The sequence below is a fragment of the Nomascus leucogenys genome, chromosome 17 (genome assembly GCF_006542625.1).
Source record: "Nomascus leucogenys isolate Asia chromosome 17, Asia_NLE_v1, whole genome shotgun sequence".
Taxonomy (NCBI): Eukaryota; Metazoa; Chordata; class Mammalia; order Primates; family Hylobatidae; genus Nomascus; species Nomascus leucogenys.
In genome coordinates this window covers 65361161-65381881 of record NC_044397.1, presented here as the reverse complement: position 1 = coordinate 65381881, position 20721 = coordinate 65361161, and the positions used below count along the sequence as shown (strand labels likewise).

At 39.7% G+C, this 20721-nt stretch overlaps 1 protein-coding gene across 4 annotated transcripts in view; it reads left to right on the top strand.

The window, feature by feature from the left end:
• CDK13 (cyclin dependent kinase 13) overlaps nt 1-20721 on the top strand; it is a 145407-nt gene that overhangs the window by 77247 nt on the left and 47439 nt on the right. For all 4 annotated transcript variants that reach the window (XM_030795675.1, XM_030795674.1, XM_030795671.1 and 1 more), the window contains exon 6: nt 19419-19608. In XM_030795675.1, coding sequence (XP_030651535.1) covers nt 19419-19608 — 190 coding nt within the window. The remainder of the gene's footprint in view (nt 1-19418; nt 19609-20721) is intronic.

The window sequence follows — 20721 nt, the reverse complement described above, 5'->3', positions numbered from 1 at the left end:
AAAATACTAGGAGAAAATTGGGAAATAATCTGAATAAAGTTGTAGCCTGGAACTGTTTGCTTCAATATATTTCATTAGCTTTTTTGAACAACAAACAATTTCAAGTTATATATAGACTTAGCTGGTTTCTCTCCAGGCTATTAGCTGGTTAGAGAGATGATTCGCACCTTTCTGATGAATAATGCTAACCGTGTATATAAATTTTAAATGTTCTAAAAACCCCATTTAAACTAAAAAGACAAGCGAAATTATTTTAATATTATATTGTATTAGGCTGGGTGCAGTGGCTCATGCCTGTAATCCCAGCACTTTGGGAGGCCGAGGCGGATGGATCGCTGGAGGTCAGGAGTTCGAGACCAGCCTGGCCACCATGGTGAAACCCCTTCTCTACTAAGAATACAGAAAATTTGCTGGACGTGGTGGCGTGTGCCTGTAATCCCAATTGCTCGGGAGGCTGAGGCAGGAGAGTCTCGAGCCCAGCAGGCGAAGGTTGCAGTGAGCTGAGATTGTGCCACTGCACTCCAGCCTAGATGACAGTGAGACTCTGTCTCAAAAAAAAACAAAACAAACAAACAAAAAACAAAAAAACTTTTATTTAACCCCAGATATAAAAATTATCTAGCTACTTTAGATTTTTTGGTACTAAATCTTCACAATCCACTTTGTATTGTACACTCATAGCATATCTTATCTCAGCTGGGTCTAACCACAATTCAACTGTGCAATAGCCACGTGTTAAGACTAAAGCCTTCTGAATGGACAACTTAGTTCTAAACAGCTTGGTATTTGCCCTACTTTGGGAGAGATATGGTATTTGACAAGTTTTGGGGCCACCCACCACTGGTTTACCTCACTGTCTATAACACCCTTGGGCTTTCTTTTTTTTTTGAGGATTCACCTTTGTTCTCAGTCCGTGTAGCTGTGAAGCCTACTCTGTTTCTAGGGGTACATGACTCAGATTGGGCAGTTGGAGCCTTGCAGTTCTCTTACGAGGTTGAGAGTTAATGCTGAGATTTCATATACAGAGTGAGGTCCTCTTACCTGTGCAGTGTGAGGGTGAGGGTGAGGGTAATCATCTTGAGACAGGATAGGTTCTGAGAATAGAGCAAGCACTGAAATGGAGAGAAGGAACGTAGGCCCTTGCCATAGGATTTTGATAGTTCTGTTTTTTCCATAATTACAATAGAAGCTCAGAAGATTGAGAAATTAACCTTGTTTTTTTTTTTTTTTTTAAATTAGTGTACATTGGGTTTTCTGTCACTTGCAAGAGTGACATTCCAAGTAAATAAGTATGGATTAGGGAGGTTCAGTACAGTCTTAGAATGCCCCAGCAGCAGAAGGTTGTTCTCTGGTTGATCAGAGAGGGGGTTTTCACCAGGTAGAAGTCAGATCCTTTGTGATTCCCAGGATCTCAGATGCTTGAGTTGACTTTTTTTTTTTTTTTGAGATGGAGTCTTGCTCTGTCACCAAGCTGGAGTGCAGTGGCCTGATCTCGGCTCACTGCAAGCTCCACCTCCCCGGTTCATGCCATTCTCCTGCCTCAGCCTCCCAAGTAGCTGGGACTACAGGCATCCGCCACCATGCCCGGCTAATTTTTTGTATTTTTAATAGAGACGGTGTTTCACCATGTTGGCCAGGATGGTCTTAATCTCTTAATCTGGTGATCTGCCTGCCTTGGCCTCCCAAAGTGCTGGGATTACAGGTGTGAACCACCACGCCCAGCCTGAGTTGACTTTTTACCAGGGTTTTTACAGACCTGTTGGTGGGCAGATACTTAACGATCTACTCAGTGAAAATGATCAGAAATGCAAATAACACAATTATTTATTCCCCTGATGGTGGTCTCATCGAGTCTTATTTGCTTTGCCTGTGAGTTTAGAACTTACTGTTTCCAACTTCTATTGAATTTTAAATCTCTTGTCTTCTAGGGACTTTTTAACTATAAATTCCTTAATATTTTTCTTTTCAAAATAAAGTTCCTCTGTAAGAAGTATAAATGAGTTTACTATGACCACAGTAATGCAAATATATATAAATAATATATATAATAATGCAAATATACATAAAGAAAAAATTAATTTCCCGTTTTCTCTTGCCACTTTTTGCCAAATCCAGTGTTAACAGCTTAGTATATATCATTGATGCTATATTTTAAAAAAAGGAAAACAAATGGAAAAATATATTAGATATATGGTTGACCCTTGAACATCATGGGTTTGAGCTGCATGGGTTCACTTATGTGCAGATTTTTAAAATAAATATATTGGAAGTGTTTTTTTGGAGATTTGCAACAATTTGAGAAAACTCAGATGAACCATGTATCCTAGAATTTTAAAAAATTAAGAAAAAGGCTGGGTGTGGTGGCTCACACCTGTAATCCCAGCACTTAGGAGGCTGAGGCAAGTGGATCACTTGAGGTCAGGAGTTCAAGACCAGCCTAGCCAACATGGCGAAACCCCGTCTCTACCAAAAAATACAAAAATCATTCGGGCGTGGTGGTGGATGCCTGTATTCCCAGCTACTTGGGAGGCTGAGGCAGGAGAATCACTTGAACCGGGAGGCAGAAGTTGCAGTGAGCCGAGATCGTGCCACTGCACACCAGCCTAGGTGACAGCAAGACTGTCTGAAAAAAAAAATTTCGTCTGGGTGCAGTGGCTCACCCCTGTAATCCCAGCACTTTGGGAGGCTGAGGTGGGCGGATCACAAGGTCGAGATCGAGACCATCCTGGCCAACATGGTGAAACCCCGTCTCTACTAAAAATACAAAAATTAGCTGGGCGTGGTGGCGCGTGCCTGTAGTCTCAGTTACTCGGGAGGCTGAGCCAGAGAGAGAGAGAGAGATAAAAGATTCTTTTTTTTTTTTTTTTTTTGAGACAGAGTCTCGCTCTGTTGCCCAGGCTGGAGTACAGTGCTGTGATCTTGGCTCACCACAACCTCTGCCTCCTGGGTTCAAGCGATTCTCCTGCCTCAGCCTCCCGAGTAGCTGAGACTACAGGCTTGCACCACCATGCCCTGCTAATTTTTTGTAGTTTTAGTAGAGACGGAGTTTCACTATGCTGCCCAGGCTGGTCTCGAACTCCTGACGTTGTGATACGCCCGCCTTGGCCTCCCAAAGTACTGGGATTACAGGCATGAGTCACCGTGCCTGGCCTAGATTAGATTCTTACTGTCTGAAGTAGTGGATAAGGACACTCAGGGTCAGTTCTTGGTTCTATCTGGCTGTCTTTCATTGCATCTCCTACCCCTTTTGCTCTGATTCTTTCTAACCCATGTTTAGCAGTCTCAAAAGCACTAGTAGCATCTCTTTTAAGTGCTAACCATGTGGGGAGAGTATTTCAGTAGAAGTAGTTATAGCCACTGTACACTATATCTTTTCTACAGAACAAAAGTACCTCACCATTGAAATTAAAAGAGAAAATTATATATATGTGTGTGTGTATATATATATGTGTATATATGTGTGTGTGTATATTTATGTGTATATATAGATTGTGTGTGTATATATATATAGAGAGAGAGAGAGAGAAACAGTCATTCAGGCAGTCTGGCATGCAAAGACACAGAGAATCTGAGAGTGACACAAAAATAAACAGAATAGTTTTTCTGCTTTAAAAGTCCTGTGTTCATCCTTCCCCAACCCTGCAACTCTAGCAACCACTGATTTTTTTTTTTTTTTTTTTTTTTTTTTTTTTTGAGACAGAGTCTTGCTCTGACACCCAGGCTGGAGTGCAGTTGTGCCATCTCAGCTCACTGCAACCTCAGCCTCCTGAGCAGCTGGGATTACAGGTGTGCACCACCATGCCTGGCTAATTTGTATTTTTAGTACAGATGGGGTTTTGTTGTGTTGGCCAGGCTGGTATGCAACTCCTGACCTCAAGCGATCTGCCTGCCTTGGCCTCCCCAAGTGCTGGGATTACAGGTGTGAGTTTCTGCTTGCTGTCACTGATTTTTTTTTTTTAAACTTTATCCATAGTATTGCCTTTTTAGAATGTCATCTAGTTGGAATCATACAATATGTAGACTATTCAGATTGGCTTCTTTTACTTAACAGTATGCACCTAAAGTTCCTCCTTGTCTTTTGTGGCTTTATAACTCAGTTATTTTTTCACTCAAAATATTCCATTGTATGGGTGTACCACAGTTTGTTGAACCATTCACCCACTGAAGGATATTTTGGGTACTTCCAAGTCTTGACAGTTATGAATAAATATTTGTATGCAGGTTTTTGTGTTAAGTTTCAGCTCCTTTGGGTAAACACCAGGGATTGATGGATTATATATGGTAAGAGAATGTTTACCTTTTAAGAAACTGCCAAATTGTCTTCCATAGTGTCTGCATAAGCAATAAATGAAAGTTTGTGTTGTTTCACATTTTTACCAGCATTTGGTGTTGTCATGTTTTGGATTTTTGCAATTCTAATAGATATGTATTGGTATCTTATTGTTGTTTTAATTTGCCATTCTCTGATGAAATATGACGTTAAGGCCGGGTGTGGTGGCTCATGCCTGTAATCCCAGCACTTTGGGAGGCCAAGGTGGGCAGATCACTTGAGGTCAGGAGTTCAAGACCAGCCTGGCCAACATGGTGAAACCCGGTCACTACTAAAAATACAAAAATTAACTGGACGTGGTGGCATGTGCCTGCAGACCCCGCTACTTGGGAGGCTGAGGCAGGAGACTTGCTTCAACCTAGGGGGAGAGGCTGCAGTGAGCCAAGATCATGCCGCTGCACTCCATCCTGGGCAACAGAGTGAGACTCTGTCTCAAAAAAAGGAAAAAAGAAATATGATATTAAGCATTTTTTCACTTGCTTATTTGCCATTGGTATATCTTCTTTGGTGAGATGTCTGTTCAAATGTTTTGCCTTCTTTTTAATTGGGCTGTTTGTTTTCTTTTTTCTTTCATTTTGGAGACAGGATCTCGCTCTGTCATCCATGCTGGAGTGTGGGGGCACAATCGTGGCTCACTGCGGCCTCAAACTCTCAGTCTCAAGTGATCCTCCTGCCTCAGCCTCCTGAGTAGCCGGGACTGCAGGCACTCACCACCAAGCTCGGCTAATTTATTATTATTATTATTTATTATTATTGTTATTATTATTATTATTATTTGGAGAAATGGGGTCTTGTTATGTTGCCCAGGCTAGTCTCCAATTCCTGCCTTCAAGCTATCCTCCTGCTTCGGCTTCCCAAAGTGCTAGGATTGTAGACGTGAGCCTCCATGCCCAGTGGATACCAATCTCCCAGTCTGACTTGTCTTTTCATTTTCTTAGCAGTGTCTTTTGAAGAGCAGAAGTTGTTCTTTGGTTGTTTTGTTTTGTTTTTGGTCCTGCTCTGTCACCCAGGCCTGGAGTGCAGTGGTGTGACTTTGGTTCATTGCAGCCTCTTCCCCACAGGCTTAAGCGGTCTTCCCACCTCAGCCTCCTGAGTAGCTGGGACTAAAGGCGCATGCCACTGCGCCTGGCTAATTTTTGTATGGTTTAAAAAGTATCTTTTGGAGAGACAGGGTTTTGCCATGTTGCCCAGGCTGGTTTCGAACTCCTGGGTTCAAGCAATCTGTACGCCTTGTTCTCCCAAAGTGCTGGGATTATGGGCATGAGCCACTGCACCCTGCCAAAGAGCAGAAGTTTTAAATTTTAACACTATCCAACATATTAGTTTCTTCTTTTCACATATTGTAATTTTGGTGTCTTACATAAAACGTCATTGCCAAACTCAAGGTCACCTAGATTTTCTTCTGTGTTCTAGAAATTTAGTTTTGCAGTTTACACTCAAGTCTGTGATCCATTTTGAGTTAATTTTTGTGAAAGGTATAAGGTTTGTGTCTAAATTCATTTTGTTCACGTGTTGGTGTCCCCTTGTTTAAGCAGCAGTTGCTGAAAAGACTATCCTTTCTCCATTGAAGTGCTTTGACTCCTTTATCAAAGATCAGTTGACTGTTTTTTTAATGGATGCATTTCTGAGCTTTTGTATTCTGTTTTATTAGTCTAGTTATGTTTTTTTTTTTCCACTGATACCATACTGTCTTAATTACTGTAGCTTTGTGGTCAGTCTTAAAGTTGGATAGTGTCAGCCCTCTTAACTTTGCTCTCATAAAATGTTTTCTTGCTACACTGAATCTTTCACTATCTATATAAACGATAGAATCAATTTGTTGATAATCCACACAATAACTTGCTGGGATTTTGATTGGGATTGCTTTAAATGCATACAGCAAGTTGGGAAAGAACTGACATCTTGACAATGTGGAGTCTGTCTATGTGCATGGAATTTCTCTTCATTCGATTTCTTTCATTAGAGTTTTATTATTTTCCTCATAGAGAGTACTTGCGATTATATGTGTGAGCCACCATGTTCAGCTAATTTTTGTATTTTTAGTAGAGATGGGGTCTCACCATGTTGGCCAGGCTGGTCTCGAATTCCTGACCTCAGGTGATCTGCCCACCTCAGCTTCCCAAAGTGCTGGAATTACAGGCGTGAGCCACCATGCCTGGCCTGAACATTGTCCTTTGATTCTTTCTTAGAGTTTCCATTTCTCTGCTTGTGCATTTTGTCCACCTTTTTTCTATTAGAGCTCTAGGAATATTAATTAGAGCTTTAAAAAAATTAGTAGTCTGATAATGCCAATATTTCTGCTATATCTGAGTCTGACTCTGATGCTTACTTTGTTTCTTCAAACTGTGTTTTAGCATGCTTTAAAATTTTTCATTGAAAGTCAGACATAGTACATGGTGTAGAAGGGACTGAGGTAAATAGGCCTTTAGTGTAAGGTTTTGTGTTTATCTGGCTAGGGGTTAGGCTGTGTTCACTGTTCGCTGTACCTATAAGTATCAGAGGCCAAAATTTCCTCTAGTGTTCGTGTTTTTGTCTCCCCTGTTGTCTTTTCGTTTCTCTGGAATTTCTTCTTAAATAAGGTCTGAGGTGTGCAGTTTGTTTAGTTGTATTCTCCACTTAGTATACAGGAGCCATATTTGTATAGTGGTAAGGTGTAGAGGGAGGGTAGTGTTATATAGCCTAAAGATTTGTTCTCAGTCTGTTAGTGAACCTGTGGTGCCCCTAGTCTGTAGTCTCCACAAGTACTTCTAAGTTTTGATTTTTCCCTGCAGTGAGACAGGAGTGCTAGAGGATGCTGGTATTGGGTATTTCATTACCCTAAGTCTAAGGCTAGAATGCTCTGGAGTTGAATATTTCCCTTCTAGATTGGTAAGGCTCTGGTGGAACCCTGGTAGGTTAGGCTCTGATAATTTCTCTTGAAGTCAGGCCTTGTTAAGGACAGAATGCTCTGGGCATATTTCATCATAACTACATATTTTTTTCTGATCTTCACTATGATAATCTGGCAGGGCTTCTGGTTGTTAAAAACTGACAAAATGTGGAGGCCTCTCAGACAGGGGCCTGCTGTAGTTTTTAATTAAAACTTGTTCACACTGAACCTCCATCTTGGTTTAGGCTTTCCTACCTTGGTAATGGCTCCCAAGGAGCTTTCTGCAGTTGTAAGTTGTGGTTCTCTGTATCCTGTACCTGCCTGCCTTTCTCTCTAATTTTGGGGGCAGTGGTTTGCCCTGTGACTCCAATTTCTGCGATAGCTTTAAGAAGAGTTGTTGCTTTTCACCTTTGCTTTTCCTTTATTTTGAGTATGGAATGGCAGTTTTTAACTCCTTAAATTCCAGACCAGAAACCGGTCGTCCGCAGGGCTAATTTTTTTCTATATTTTACTTTTCTTATTAAAGATTATAACATATCTCTAGCTGCATAATGTACTATAATATGGATATACTAGATTTATTCAACCTTTTGTTTATTGATGGACATTCAAGTTTTCTCAGCTTTTTTCCATTATAAATAGTACTGCTAAAAATATTCTTGTACATGTATATTTGCATACTAGTGCTGTTATTTCTTTACATTTACTCTTAAAAGTGGGATAGCTAAGTCAAAGGATATTTGTATTTTTAATAATACATATTGTCTGATTACTTTGCCCAAACATAGCAGTGTATGAGTTTCCTTTCTTTGGCTCTTACTGGATGTTGTCAGTCTGATAGAAGAGAATGGTATCTCATCATTGCTTTGATTAGTACTTCCTTGAAAACTGGTGAGGTATGGAGCATCTTACATATGTTTATTAACATTATAATTTCCTCTCTGGATTTTTTATTTGTGGACATTGACATTTACTTTCAGTTGGGTTATTTGCTGTTCCCCTTATTAATCTATTAGGCACAATTGATAATATTTCTTTTTTTTTTTTTTTTGAGACGGAGTCTCTCTCTGTCGCCCAGGAGGGAGTGCAGTGGCGCAATCTCGGCTCACTGCAAGCTCCGCCTCCCGGGTTCACGCCATTCTCCTGCCTCAGCCTCTCCGAGTAGCTGGGACTACAGGCGCCCGCCACCACGCCCGGCTAATTTTTTTTTTTGTATTTTTAGTAGAGATGGGGTTTCACCGTGGTCTCAATCTCCTGACCTCGTGATCCGCCCGCCTTGGCCTCCCAAAGTGCTGGGATTACAAGCGTGAGCCACCGTGCCCGGCAATAATATTTCTTAAAATTGTACTTCCTGAAAAGGTTAGAAAATTGCAGCATAAGAGAAAGTAAAAATCACTTATCTGTTCACACAGATAAACTCCTCTTAGGATTTTGATACTAATATTTTTCTAAGGATATGTATATATATATCAGATTTCCTACCATAATGAAATTTTGTGTGGCATGTTATAGTTCCACAACTACATTACATATGATTTTATTAATTTTTAAATGCAATATAGGAAAAATATGAAGCGATATAAAAATGTTTTTAAAAATGCAGGTCATGACCTACTCAGTTGCTTGCATGACCCACGTTTGAAAAACATTGCCTTAAACCAGGGTTTCCCAGCCCCCAGGCCATGGACAGGTACTGGTCTGTAGCTGATTAGGAACTGGGCCACACAGCAGGAGGTGAGTGGCAGGTGAGCGAGTGAAGCTTCGTCTGTATTTACAGTGGCTCCCCATAGCTCCCATAACTGCCTGAGCTCTTCCTGCTGTCAGATCAGTGACAGCATTAGATTCTCATAGGAGCACAAACACTATTGTGAACTGCACATGCAGGGGATCTAGGTTGTGCACTCCTTATGAGAATCTAATGTCTGATGATCTGTCACTGTCTCCCATCACCCCCAGGTGGGACCATCTAGTTGCAGGAAAACCAGCTCAGGGCCCCCACTGATTGTACATTATGGTGAGTTGTATAACTATTTCATTATATGTTACAATGTAATGACAATAGAAATAAAGTATACAAGAAATGTAATGCACTTGAATCATCCCAAAACCGCCCCTCCACCCACCCATCCCCCCATCCCCAGTCCATGGAAAAATTATCTTCCATGAAACTGGTCCCTGGTGCCAAAAAGGTTGGGAATCACTGCTTTAAACTATGTAAATATATAACCTTGGCTTACACCCATAATCCCAGCACTTCAGGAGGCTAAGGCAGGAGGATAGCTTGAGCCCAGGAGTTTGAGACCAGCCTGGGTGATATAGTAAGACCTCGTCTCTATAAAAAATTACAGAAATTAGCCAAGCATGGTGGCACACACCTTTAGTCCCAGCTACTGGGGTGGCTGAGGCAGGAGGAGGAGCACTTGAGCCTAGGAAGTGGTGGCAAGATTGTACCACTGCACTCCAGCCTGGGCAACAGAGTGAGACCCTGTCTCTAAATAAATAAATAAATTATATATATACATACACACACACACACACACACACACACACATATAAAACCTTGATAAAAGGTATAAACCAGTTTTAAAATATAGGAACATGAAATTTATCTCTTAATTCAATGTAATAATTTCAAAGCCTTTTTTAAGAGACTCATTATTACTAAAATATTCAAACATCTAAAAGTAGGTGAGGTCAGGAGTTTGAGACCAGCCTGGCCAACATGGCGAAACCCTGTCTCTACCAAAAGTACAACAATTAGCCAGGTGTGGTGGCAGGCACCTGTAATCCCAGCTAATCTGGAGGCTGAGGCAGGAGAATCGCCTGAACCTGGGAGGCAGAGGCTGCAGTGAGCCGAGATCACGCACTCCAGTCTGGGTGACAGTGCGAGACTCCGTCTCAAAATTACATTAAATTAAATTAAAATAAAATAAAATATAAAAATAAAAGTAGAGGAAATAGTATAATAAACCCCAGTGTCCCCATCCTTCACTTTTATAGTTAACACATTTTGCTAAATTTATTTATCCCTGTCCACTTAAAAAAAAACAAAAACTCCTGGATTATTTTTAAGTGAATCTCAGGCTCATTGTATTATAAAAGTCTTTGATTATCGAGAGACAATAGATAATGAAATTGTAGTTATATTTAAAAAGAAAAGAGACCTTATAGTTAACAAAATCAGCCATAATTTTATGTCATCTAATGATCTACATTCACGTTTAGCCAGTTGTCTCAAAAATGTTTTTTATAGCTGCTTTGTTTGAACCTGGATGCAAACAAGATGGCGTGTTATTCATGTTAATTAATATTTTAAGTCTCATAATTTATAGTAGCTCTTCTTGCCTTTTAAACATTTTATTCCATTTATTTATTGGAGAGTAGACTGCATTTTCAGTTTGGCCAGATGCTTCCTTTGGGTGTTAGTTAGCTTGTTCTTCTCTCTCTCTTATTTCCTCTAAATAGTAATTAAATCCAGAAGTTTATTTAGATACAAATTCAATTCTTTGGCAGTTGTACTTAAAAGATTATGGTGGAAGCTACCATATCTTGAAGTTTCTGTGGGCAGGAATTTGGGAGCATCTTGGCTTGGCAGTTTTGGTTTGGGGTCTCTCATAAGATTGCAGTGAGATGTTAGCTAGGGTTGTAGTCATCAGAAGGCTTGACTGGGGTTGGAGAATCCACTTCCAAGGTGGCTCCTTCACATGGCTAGCAAGTTGTTGTCTTGGTGGGAGGTCTCACTTATTCTTTACATGGGCCTTCCACAAAGTTGCTTAAATATCCTGACAGCCTTGGTGGCTGGCTTCTCCCAGGTTGAATGATCTAAAAAAGTAAGGTAGACGCTGCATTGTCTTTATGACCTAGACTTGGAAGTCGCATTATTCACTCTCCAATATTCTGTTGGTCACGCAGACCATCCTTGAATCACTGTGGCATGGCATGGTATGGATGCCAGATAGTGAGGATCATTTAGGACCATTTGGAGGCCGGCTACTGTAGATGATTTCAGTTTCAATTTCAGAGTACAGGATTTATACATCTTTGACCTTATCTTTCTTGTAAACTAAAAGCCCTGGTTCCTAAAATATTAACATAGCTTGTTTTGTTCTACCATATACATGTAATAATTTCAAAGTAACAATGCTAATATTAATTACTAACAAGACTACTGAATGCATTTTAAGATTTCTTAGTGATTCTTTTTGTCCTTAAAATATACCCTCCAGCTGTATATAGTCAGTATACTGTATTGTAGACAGTTCATGCAACCAATTTGATAAACATAAATCCACCTAAAGGTGGATATGTTTCCAGTTTTTCAGGGATTGCTTTTTTTCCCTTTTTGATTTAATGATGTATTTTAATTATATAAAACATTGACTTGGTTTCAAACTCTAAACTATAAAACAGATACATTCAGAATAGTGTCACTTCCATTCTTCTTTTTCTTGTTCTCTCCCTTACCCATGGCTAACTATTTTAAATGTTTGTTTCATCCTCCAATGTTTCTTTTGTACATATTCACATTCCCTTTTTTTATATATATAAAAAAAGGTAGCAATGTTATAAGTGCTTTGCTGTACCTTTTTCTTTTCATTTAACCATATATGCTGAAGTTTACTCCATGTTAGTAAACAAAAATCATTTTGTTAGTGGACAAAAATCATGCATTGCTTAGAGGCACTGGACTGTGTGGGTATACTATAGTTTATTCAGTTAGTTTCCTAATGATAGATATTTTCATTGTGTAAATAATGCTGCATTCAATAGCCCTATGCATACATCATTTTGTATTTTGGCCAGTGAATTTTTGGTACAAGTTCCTAGAATTGGGATTGTTAAGTCAAAGGGAAATACTGAATGTGATTTAGCTAGATATTGCCAAATTTCTCTCCAGAGGACTTGTATTTGTGTATTTCTACTACCAATGTATGAAAGTGTTCCTTACTGCTTTGTCAGTAGACTCTGGAGTTCTACTTTTAGATTTTTGTCAATTTAGTATCTTGGTCAGGTTTTAGTTTGGGAAATTAATTAATTAATTAATATTTATTTTGAGACAGAGTTTCGCTCTTGTTGCTCAGGCTGGAGTGCAATGGCATGATCTTGGCTTACCACATCCTCTGCCTCCTGGGTTCAAGTGATTCTCCTGCCTCAGCCTCCTGAGTAGCTGGGATTACAGTCATGCACCACCATGCCTGGCTAATTTTGTATTTTTAGCAGAAACGGGGTTTCTTCATGTTGGTTAGTCTGGTCTCAATCTCCCGACCTCAGGTGATCCGCCCACCTCAGCCTCCCAAAGTGCTGGGATTATAGGCGTGAGCCACCGTGCCTGGCCGTAAATTTTTATTATGAGCAAGATTAAGCTATTTTGCATTCACTTAGGGGCACTTCGCTCTTTTTTCAGATGAGCTAATTGTCTCTTTTTCTCACTTTTTTGTAAGGTTGTTGATCTTTTTTCCCCCTAATTTAGAGAGTTTCTAACTTTGCATTCACTTAGGGGCACTTTGCTCTTTTTTCGGATGAGCTAATTGTCTCTTTTTCTCACTTTTTGTAAGGTCGTTGATATTTTTTGCCCCTAATTTAGAGAGTTTTAATTTTATTTATATATACAGATAGAGAGAGAGAGAGAGAGAGTCTTGGTTTGTTGCCCAGGCTGGAGTGCAGGAGTGCAGTGGCGCAATTGCGACTCACTGCAACCTCCACCTCCTGGGTTAAGTGATTCTCCTGACTCAGCCTCCCAAGTAGCCAGGATTACAGGTGCCCACCACCATGCCCGGCTAATTTTTTTTTTTTTTTTTTTGCGACAGAGTCTCTGTCACCCAGGCGGGAGTGCTGTGGTAGGATCTCAGCTCACTACAACCTGCACTTCCTGCGTTCAAGTGATTCTCATGCCTCAGCCTCCTGAATAGCTGGGATTATAGGCATGAGCCACCATGCCTGGCTAATTTTTGTATTTTTAGTAGAGACAGAGTTTCACCATGTTAGCCAGGCTGGTCTTGAACTCCTGACCTCAAGTGATCCACCTGCCTCAGCCTCCCAAAGTACTGGGATTACAGGTGTGAGCCACCATGCTTGGACTGTAGTTGATACTAATAAGCACTCTGCAGTATAAGTTGCAGCTAATTTTTTTCCAGGTTGCTATATTCTTTTAATTTCGCTTGTGGTATTTTTAGCCATGCAGAGGATTTTTATTTTTACATAGTCATATTTATTATTTCTTGGTATAAATTATTTCTTGATTCCTAGTTGGAACTCTTTTTCTACTCTTAGGTTATTAAGGAATTCTGTTTTTTTTTTTAAAGTACTTTTATGGTTCTTTAAAAAATTTTAGATAACTGATTCATTTGCTTATTTTTTTTTTTTTTTTTTTTTTTTTGAGACCGAGTTTCGCTCATGTTGTCCAGGCTGGATTGCAATGGCACGATCTCAGCTCACTGCAACCTCTGTCTCCCAGGTTCAAGCAATTCTCCTGCCTCTGCCTCCCCAGTAGCTGGGATTACAGGCACCCACCACCACACCTGGCTAATTTTTTGTAATTTTGTAGATTCATTTGCTTTTTATGCTAGTGTATAGTGTGAGAGACAGACAAGTTTTATCTTTTTTCTGGCTATTCAGTTATCCCAATACCACCAATTAAAAAGTCCATCTTTTCCCCACTGAATTGATATGCCGTCTTTATCATATAGTAAAGGTCCATGTGTATGTGGATATATTTCTGAATTTTCTGTTTTATTTCATGTTTATTTACCAGTATCACACTTTTTAATGATGGAAATGTATGCTGGTTTAATATCTGGTAGTGTATACACATACCCCCTTTCTCTTTCAGGTGTTACTTCGCTATTCTTAATTGTTTTTCTATGTGGATATACATTACAGAAAAACAACCAATAAGTATCGTGAAAAATTGGGCTGTGTCTACTTTATAAACTAACATAGGGATAATTAACATCTTTATCATGTTTAGCCCTGCTATCCGTTTGCTCATGTGTACTTTTCTGTCTTGTAAGAGTGTTTATAGTTTAAAGGATTTCTCACATTTCTTATGTGAGCTTTTTAAATTTAATTAATTGATTAGCTATTACTAGTGGGGTCTTCCGTTTTATATTTTAACTGGAGGTTGATGTTAGTGACTACTATATGTAATATTCTACTTTTTTAACCTGTTTAACTGTGTGTAATAATTTTTTTGTTGTCATTGAGTGTTTATGGCTCTCTGGAGGCCAAAAACTTACCTGCATTTAAAGATAGTTTTAGCTTTCCTATGTCAATTCTTAAATCTCGAATTCAGTGCTGTTTAATGGAAACAGAATGTGAGCCATTGTATTTTAATTTAAAATCATCTGGTAACTTCATTTTAAAAAAAGAAACAGGTTGAAATTAATATTAATAACGTATTTAACCCAGGCGCGGTGGCTCGTGCTGTAATCCCAGCTGTTTGGGAGGCCGAGGTGGGTGGATCACCTGAGGTTAGGAGTTCGAGACCAGCCTGGCCAACATTGTGAAACCCCATCTCTACTAAAAATACAAAAATTAGCCAGGAGTGGTGGTGCACACCAGTAATCCCAGCTGCTTGGGAGGCTGAGGCATGAGAATCACTTGAACCTGGGAGGCAGAGGTTGCAGTGAGCCAAGATCGTGCCACTGCACTCCAGCCTGGGCAACAGAGTGAGACTCTGTCTCAAAAAAACCAACTAAACAAATAATACATTTAACCCAATGTATCTAATAGATTATTTCAGTATGTAATCAAGACCACAAATTATTGAGATATTTTATATTCTTTTATTTTGTACTGTCTTCAAAATTCAGTGTGTGTTTTGCACTCAAAGCATTTTTATTTTTAATTTTTTTCTATATACTTTTAATAATTCTCAAAGTCATACCGGAACTCATAGCATTTTTTAACTAGCCACATTTCAAGAGCTCAGTAGCCACATGTGGCTAGTGGCTAGTAGCTACTGTATTGGACCATGCAACTATTAATGCCTTCTTTTATCTTTCTGGGTTAAATAATGCCACCAATATAATGTTAAATAACAGCAGAAATAGTGGTATGTATATATTTGATAATTGACTTACTTTTACTCAGCATGCTCAGTACATTTCCACATCAATAATCACACTTCTACAGCATTTTTCAAAGTTACATGGAGTGGCATAAGATATACTAGAAGAACTTTTTTGACGTATTGTTTTGTTTTTAAGTGTTTTATTATTACATTGCTTTAGTGATCATGCTTACAGCTAAATCTTTGCAATCTTGCCACGTGAAAGAGTATGCAATTTAAAAGTGGTATACAGTTGCTTTGATTTGTATATTTTGTTTAGTAATGCGATTAAATATTTTTCATGTGTTTTTTGGACATAGGCATTCTTTTGCATATTGACAATTCATTTGATTTCTTATTTTCTGTTGTGGGATTGGTATTTCTTTGTACTGATTCTTTTGTTGTTGTTGTTGTTTGAGATCTTGGTCTGTCTCCCAGGCTGGCGCGATCTCGGCTCACTGCAACCTCCGCCTCTCGGGTTCAAGTGATTCTCCTGCGTCAGCCTCCCGAGTAGCTGGGAGTACAGGCATGTACCACCAAGCCCAGCTAATCTTTTTTGTATTTTTAGTAGAAATGGGGTTTCACCATGTTGGCCAGGCTGGTCTCGAACTCCTGAGCTGAAGTGATCCGCCCGCCTTGGCCTCCCAAAGTGCTGGGATAACAGGCGTGAGCCACCACACCCAACCGTTTTTGTATTGATTTTATAGGATCTCATTTTATATTAAGGATATTAATCTAGTATATGTTATAGATACTTCTCCAGTTTGTCCTTTTCTTTCTTTTTTTTTTTTTTTTTTTTTTTTTTTTTGACAGGGTTCACTCTATCACCCGGGCTGGAGTGCAGTGGTGCAATCACAGTTAACTGCAACCTTGACCTCCCAGGCTTAGGTGATCCTCCCACCTCAGCCTCCCGAGTACCTGGGATTACAGGCATGTGCCCCACATCTGGCTGTTTTTTTGTATTTTAGCAGAGACGGGATTTTACCGTGTTGTCCAGGCTAGTCTCAAAACTTCTGGCCTCAAGCGATCCACCCACCTCGGCCTCCCAAAGTGTTGGGATTACAGAAGTGAGCAACCATGCCCAGCCCTCTTTTTTTTTTTTTTTTTGAGACTGGGTCTGTCTCCTTCTGTCACCCGGCTGGAATGCAGTGGCCCTGCAGCCACCGACTCCAAACTCTGGGACTCAAGTAGTCCTCCTGCCTCAGCCCCCCAAGTAGCTAGAATTACAGGTGTGCACTACCACACCTGGCTAATTTTTAAATTTCTGTAGAGACAGGATCTCTCCATGTCGCCCCAGGCTAGTCTCAAACCCCTGGCCTCAAGCAGTCCTCTCACCCCAATCTCCCAAAGTGCTGGGATTACTGGCGTGAGCTACCATGCGCAGCCATCATTTGCCTTTTATCTTTCTTCCATATTGTTTCCTTAGGCAGTACTTCTACATTTTCGTTTAGTGAATTGAAATGTGTTAGCTTTTTATTGCATTTTTCTTTGATACAACTGTCCACCTCCTTGTGGGATTATACGTTTGTCAAAACACTATTTTATCTATTCTTTCTTCACTGACTTAAATTGGCTATTTTTATAATTATTAGATATATAACTGGGATTTGTTTTCTGGTGTGTATTATTTCCACTGTTCTGTCAGTCCCTACAATATGACACAGGTCATATTAATTTCTAGTAGGGCAAGTGTTTATTTTCAGAAATGTTTTGGCTAGTACTCTGGTTTGTTTTCTTCAAGGATAATTTTAGAATTATTTTGTCAAGTTAAGTCTCCTCACTCCTGGTGACAAAAGAGAAAAACCATTGGTCCTTTTATTGAAATTGCTTTAAAATACAGTTTTATATGTGCACGGTGCCTCAAACCTGTAATTAGCACTTTGGGAGCCAAGGTAGGAGGATCTCTTGAGTCGGGGAATTCAAGACTAACCTGGGTAACATAGAGAGACCCCATCTCTACCAGAAATAAAACAAACAGAAAAATTAGCCAGATGTGGTGGTGAGAGCCCATGACCCCAACTACACTTGGAGGGCTGAGGTAGGAAGATCACTTGAGCTAGGAGGTCAGGGTTACAGTGAGTTGTGATGGTGCCACTGTACTCCAGCCTGGGCGACAGAGTGAGTGAGACCCTGTCTCAAAAAAAAAAAAAAAAAAAAAAAAAAAGAGAAAAATACACAGTTTTACAATTTGGTGTTTATTAATGAATTTAGTATAATTTTTTTTTTTTTTTTTTTTTTTTTTTTTTTTTTTTGAGATGGAATCTTGCTCTTTTGCACAGGCTGGAGTGCAGTGGCACCACCTCGGCTCACTGCAACCTCCGCCTCCCTGGGTCAAGTGATTCTTCTGCCTCAGCCTCTGGAGCAGCTGGGATTACAGGTGCACGCCACCATGCCTGGCTAATTTTTGTATTTTTAGTAGAGATGGGGTTTCACTATGTTGGCCAGGCTGGTCTCTAACTCCTGACCTCAGGTGATCCGCCCACTTTGGCCTCTCAAAGTGTTGGGATTACAGGCGTAAGCCACCACGCCTCGCCCAGTTTTGTATAATTCTTGCTAAAGTTTAGTCCTGGTCATTAGTAGTAATTTTTTTCTATTGTGAAGTCATTTAAATTTTATTTTCTAGTGAATTGTTGCTTCATATATGAAGTATTTTGCTCTCTTTTTTTCTTCTTCTTCTTTGAGACAAGGTCTGGCTCTATTGCCCAGGCTGGAGTACAGTGGCTCAATCTCAGCTTACTGCAACCTCTACCTCCTGGGCTCAAACCATCCTCCTACTTAAGTCCCCTGAGTAGCTGGGACTAAGATAACACACCACTACGCCAGGCTAATTTTTGTAGTTTTTGTAGAGACAGGGTTTCGACATGTTGCCCAGGCTGGTCTCATGTTCCTGACCTCAGATGATCCACCTATTTCAGCCTCCCAAAGTGCTGGGATTATAGGCAAGAGCCACAGCGCCCGGCTGTCTTTTGCTTTTTGAATATTGATTTTTCTTTTTTTGAGACGGAGTCTCGCTCTGTCACCCAGGCTGGAGTGCAGTGGCGTGATCTTGGCTCACTGCAAGCTCTGCCTCCCGGGTTCAAGCCATTCTGCTGCCTCAGCCTCCTGAGTAGCTGGGACTACAGGCACCCACCACCATGCCTGGCTAATTTTTTTTGTATTTTTAGTAGAGATGGGGTTTCACTGTGTCAGCCAGGATGGTCTCAATCTCCTGACCTCATGATCTGCCCACCTTGGCCTCCCAAAGCCCTGGGATTACAGGCATGAGCCACTGGGAATTTTTTTTTTAATCTCATACATAATATCCAGCCTTTCCTATTAAATATGACATTGGTTGTTGGTTTCAGAGAGGTACCATAATAAACTTTTGAGAAAGACTCCTTCTGTTGGAAGTTTACCAAGAGTTCTTTGCTGTGTTTTAAAAATTAGGAACTTATCTGAACCAAGTTCAGATGCCTTTTTTGTCTTGGTGTTAGTTTTTCTGCTTTTCACAAATGTAATGAATTATATTTCTCATTCAGTTTGTGTGTAAGTTTCCTTTAGGATTTCTAAATCTCTCATAAGTACGTTTGTATAGTTTGTTTGTGTGTACTGTGTGCTATTTTAGGTTTTGGTAGCAGGACTAAGCTGTTTTTTATAAAATAAAGTTTTAATTTCAAATTATATTGTTTTTCCTCAAATTCTTGCTTTTAGGTACTCTGGAGCTGTATAAACAGAATTAAATTACATGTTTATTGAGGCATTTAGAAGTCACCTAACATCTTTCTTGGCCTGTACTCTTTTTTTTTTAATTAAAAGCAGTTCTTTTACCAACTTTTAATTTTTTGATAAACTATATTGATTTTATTCAGCTTCTAAGAGACAATTTGATGTCTAAAACATTAATCACACCTAGAAACTATACAATATGGAGAACAGCAGGGTGATTTTTTTTTTTTTTAATCGTAACTGTTTTTTGGGGGGAGAAGAAAATAGATTAGATGTTTTCCTTGGGATTTATTTATTGATATTATTAAGTCCAGAGAGAAAGATGAATGTTATTAAAGTAACAAAGTAACACTTCTTTTCAAGGATTAATTCTTCCTCTACCAGCCTTTTATTGTTAAAAATTGTGAATTTTTAGAAAAGTTGTAGGAATAAGTTTCTAATGTATTAATTATTCTCATTCTTAGGTGCATTTTATCTGGTGTTTGAATATATGGACCATGATCTGATGGGACTACTGGAATCAGGCTTGGTTCATTTTAATGAAAATCACATAAAGTCATTTATGAGACAGCTCATGGAGGGTCTGGATTATTGTCATAAGAAGAACTTTTTGCATAGAGATATTAAATGTTCCAATATCCTTCTAAATAATAGGTATGGGTATGAACTTTATATATATTTAAAATGAGTTTTACCATGGACATGTACATGGAGAGAATAGACTGGAAACTGTAGCCGCGGGGCATGTCGGGGGTGGTGAGCGTTGAAAGTTACCTGTTAGGTACAGTGTCCAACATTTGGGTGATGGGTACCCCAGAAGCCTAACCCCTGCTATTACACATGTAATACCCATGTCACCAACAAGCACATGTACCCCCGAATCTAAAATTTTTAAAATAAAAAAAAGGTACGGCGTTACATGATGTTGCACATTGATTATGTTAAAAAAGATTTAAAATTTAGTTTACTTTATACAAACTATTTTAAAAAATCAGGCCAGCCACAGTGGCTCATGCCTGTAATCCCAGCACCTTGAGAAGTAGAGACAGGCGGATCACTTGAGGCCAGGAGTTCATGACCAGCCTGGCCAACGTTGATGAAACCCTGTCTCTACCAAAAAAATACAAAAGTTAGCCTAGCATGGTGGAGCACGCCTGTGATGCCAGCTACACAGGAGGCTGAGGATGAGAATTGCTTGAATCCAGGAGGTAGAGGTTGCAGTGAGCTGAGATCACGCCACTGTACTCCAGCCTAGGTGACACAGCGAGACTCTGGCTCAAAAATAAAAATAAAAATAAAAATAATCAACAATATTACAACTTGGGATACCTCAAAAGTTGTGTTAAATAGCTGTTAGTGGCTGGGTGGGGCAGCTCAGCCTGTAATCCCAACACTTTGGGAGGATGAGGCAGGCGGATCACTTGAGGCCAGGAGTTCGAGACCAGCCTGGCCAACAGGGTGAAACCCTGTCTCTACTAAAAATACAAAAATAAACCCGGTGTGGTGGCACACGCCTGTAATCCCAGCTGCTAGGAAGCCTGAGGAATGAGAATCGCTTGAATCCCAGAAGTGGAGTTACAGTGAGCTGAGATTGTGCCACTGCACTCCAGCCTAGGTGACAAAGCAAGCAAGACTCGGTCTCAAAAAAAAAAAAAAAATCCAATAATAATCTGTAATGCATATAAAATAATACTTAGTTGACTTTTCTGTTTGCTATTATTCCAATAAGTAATGTGAATGGATCATCTAATAAGCAATATAATTTCA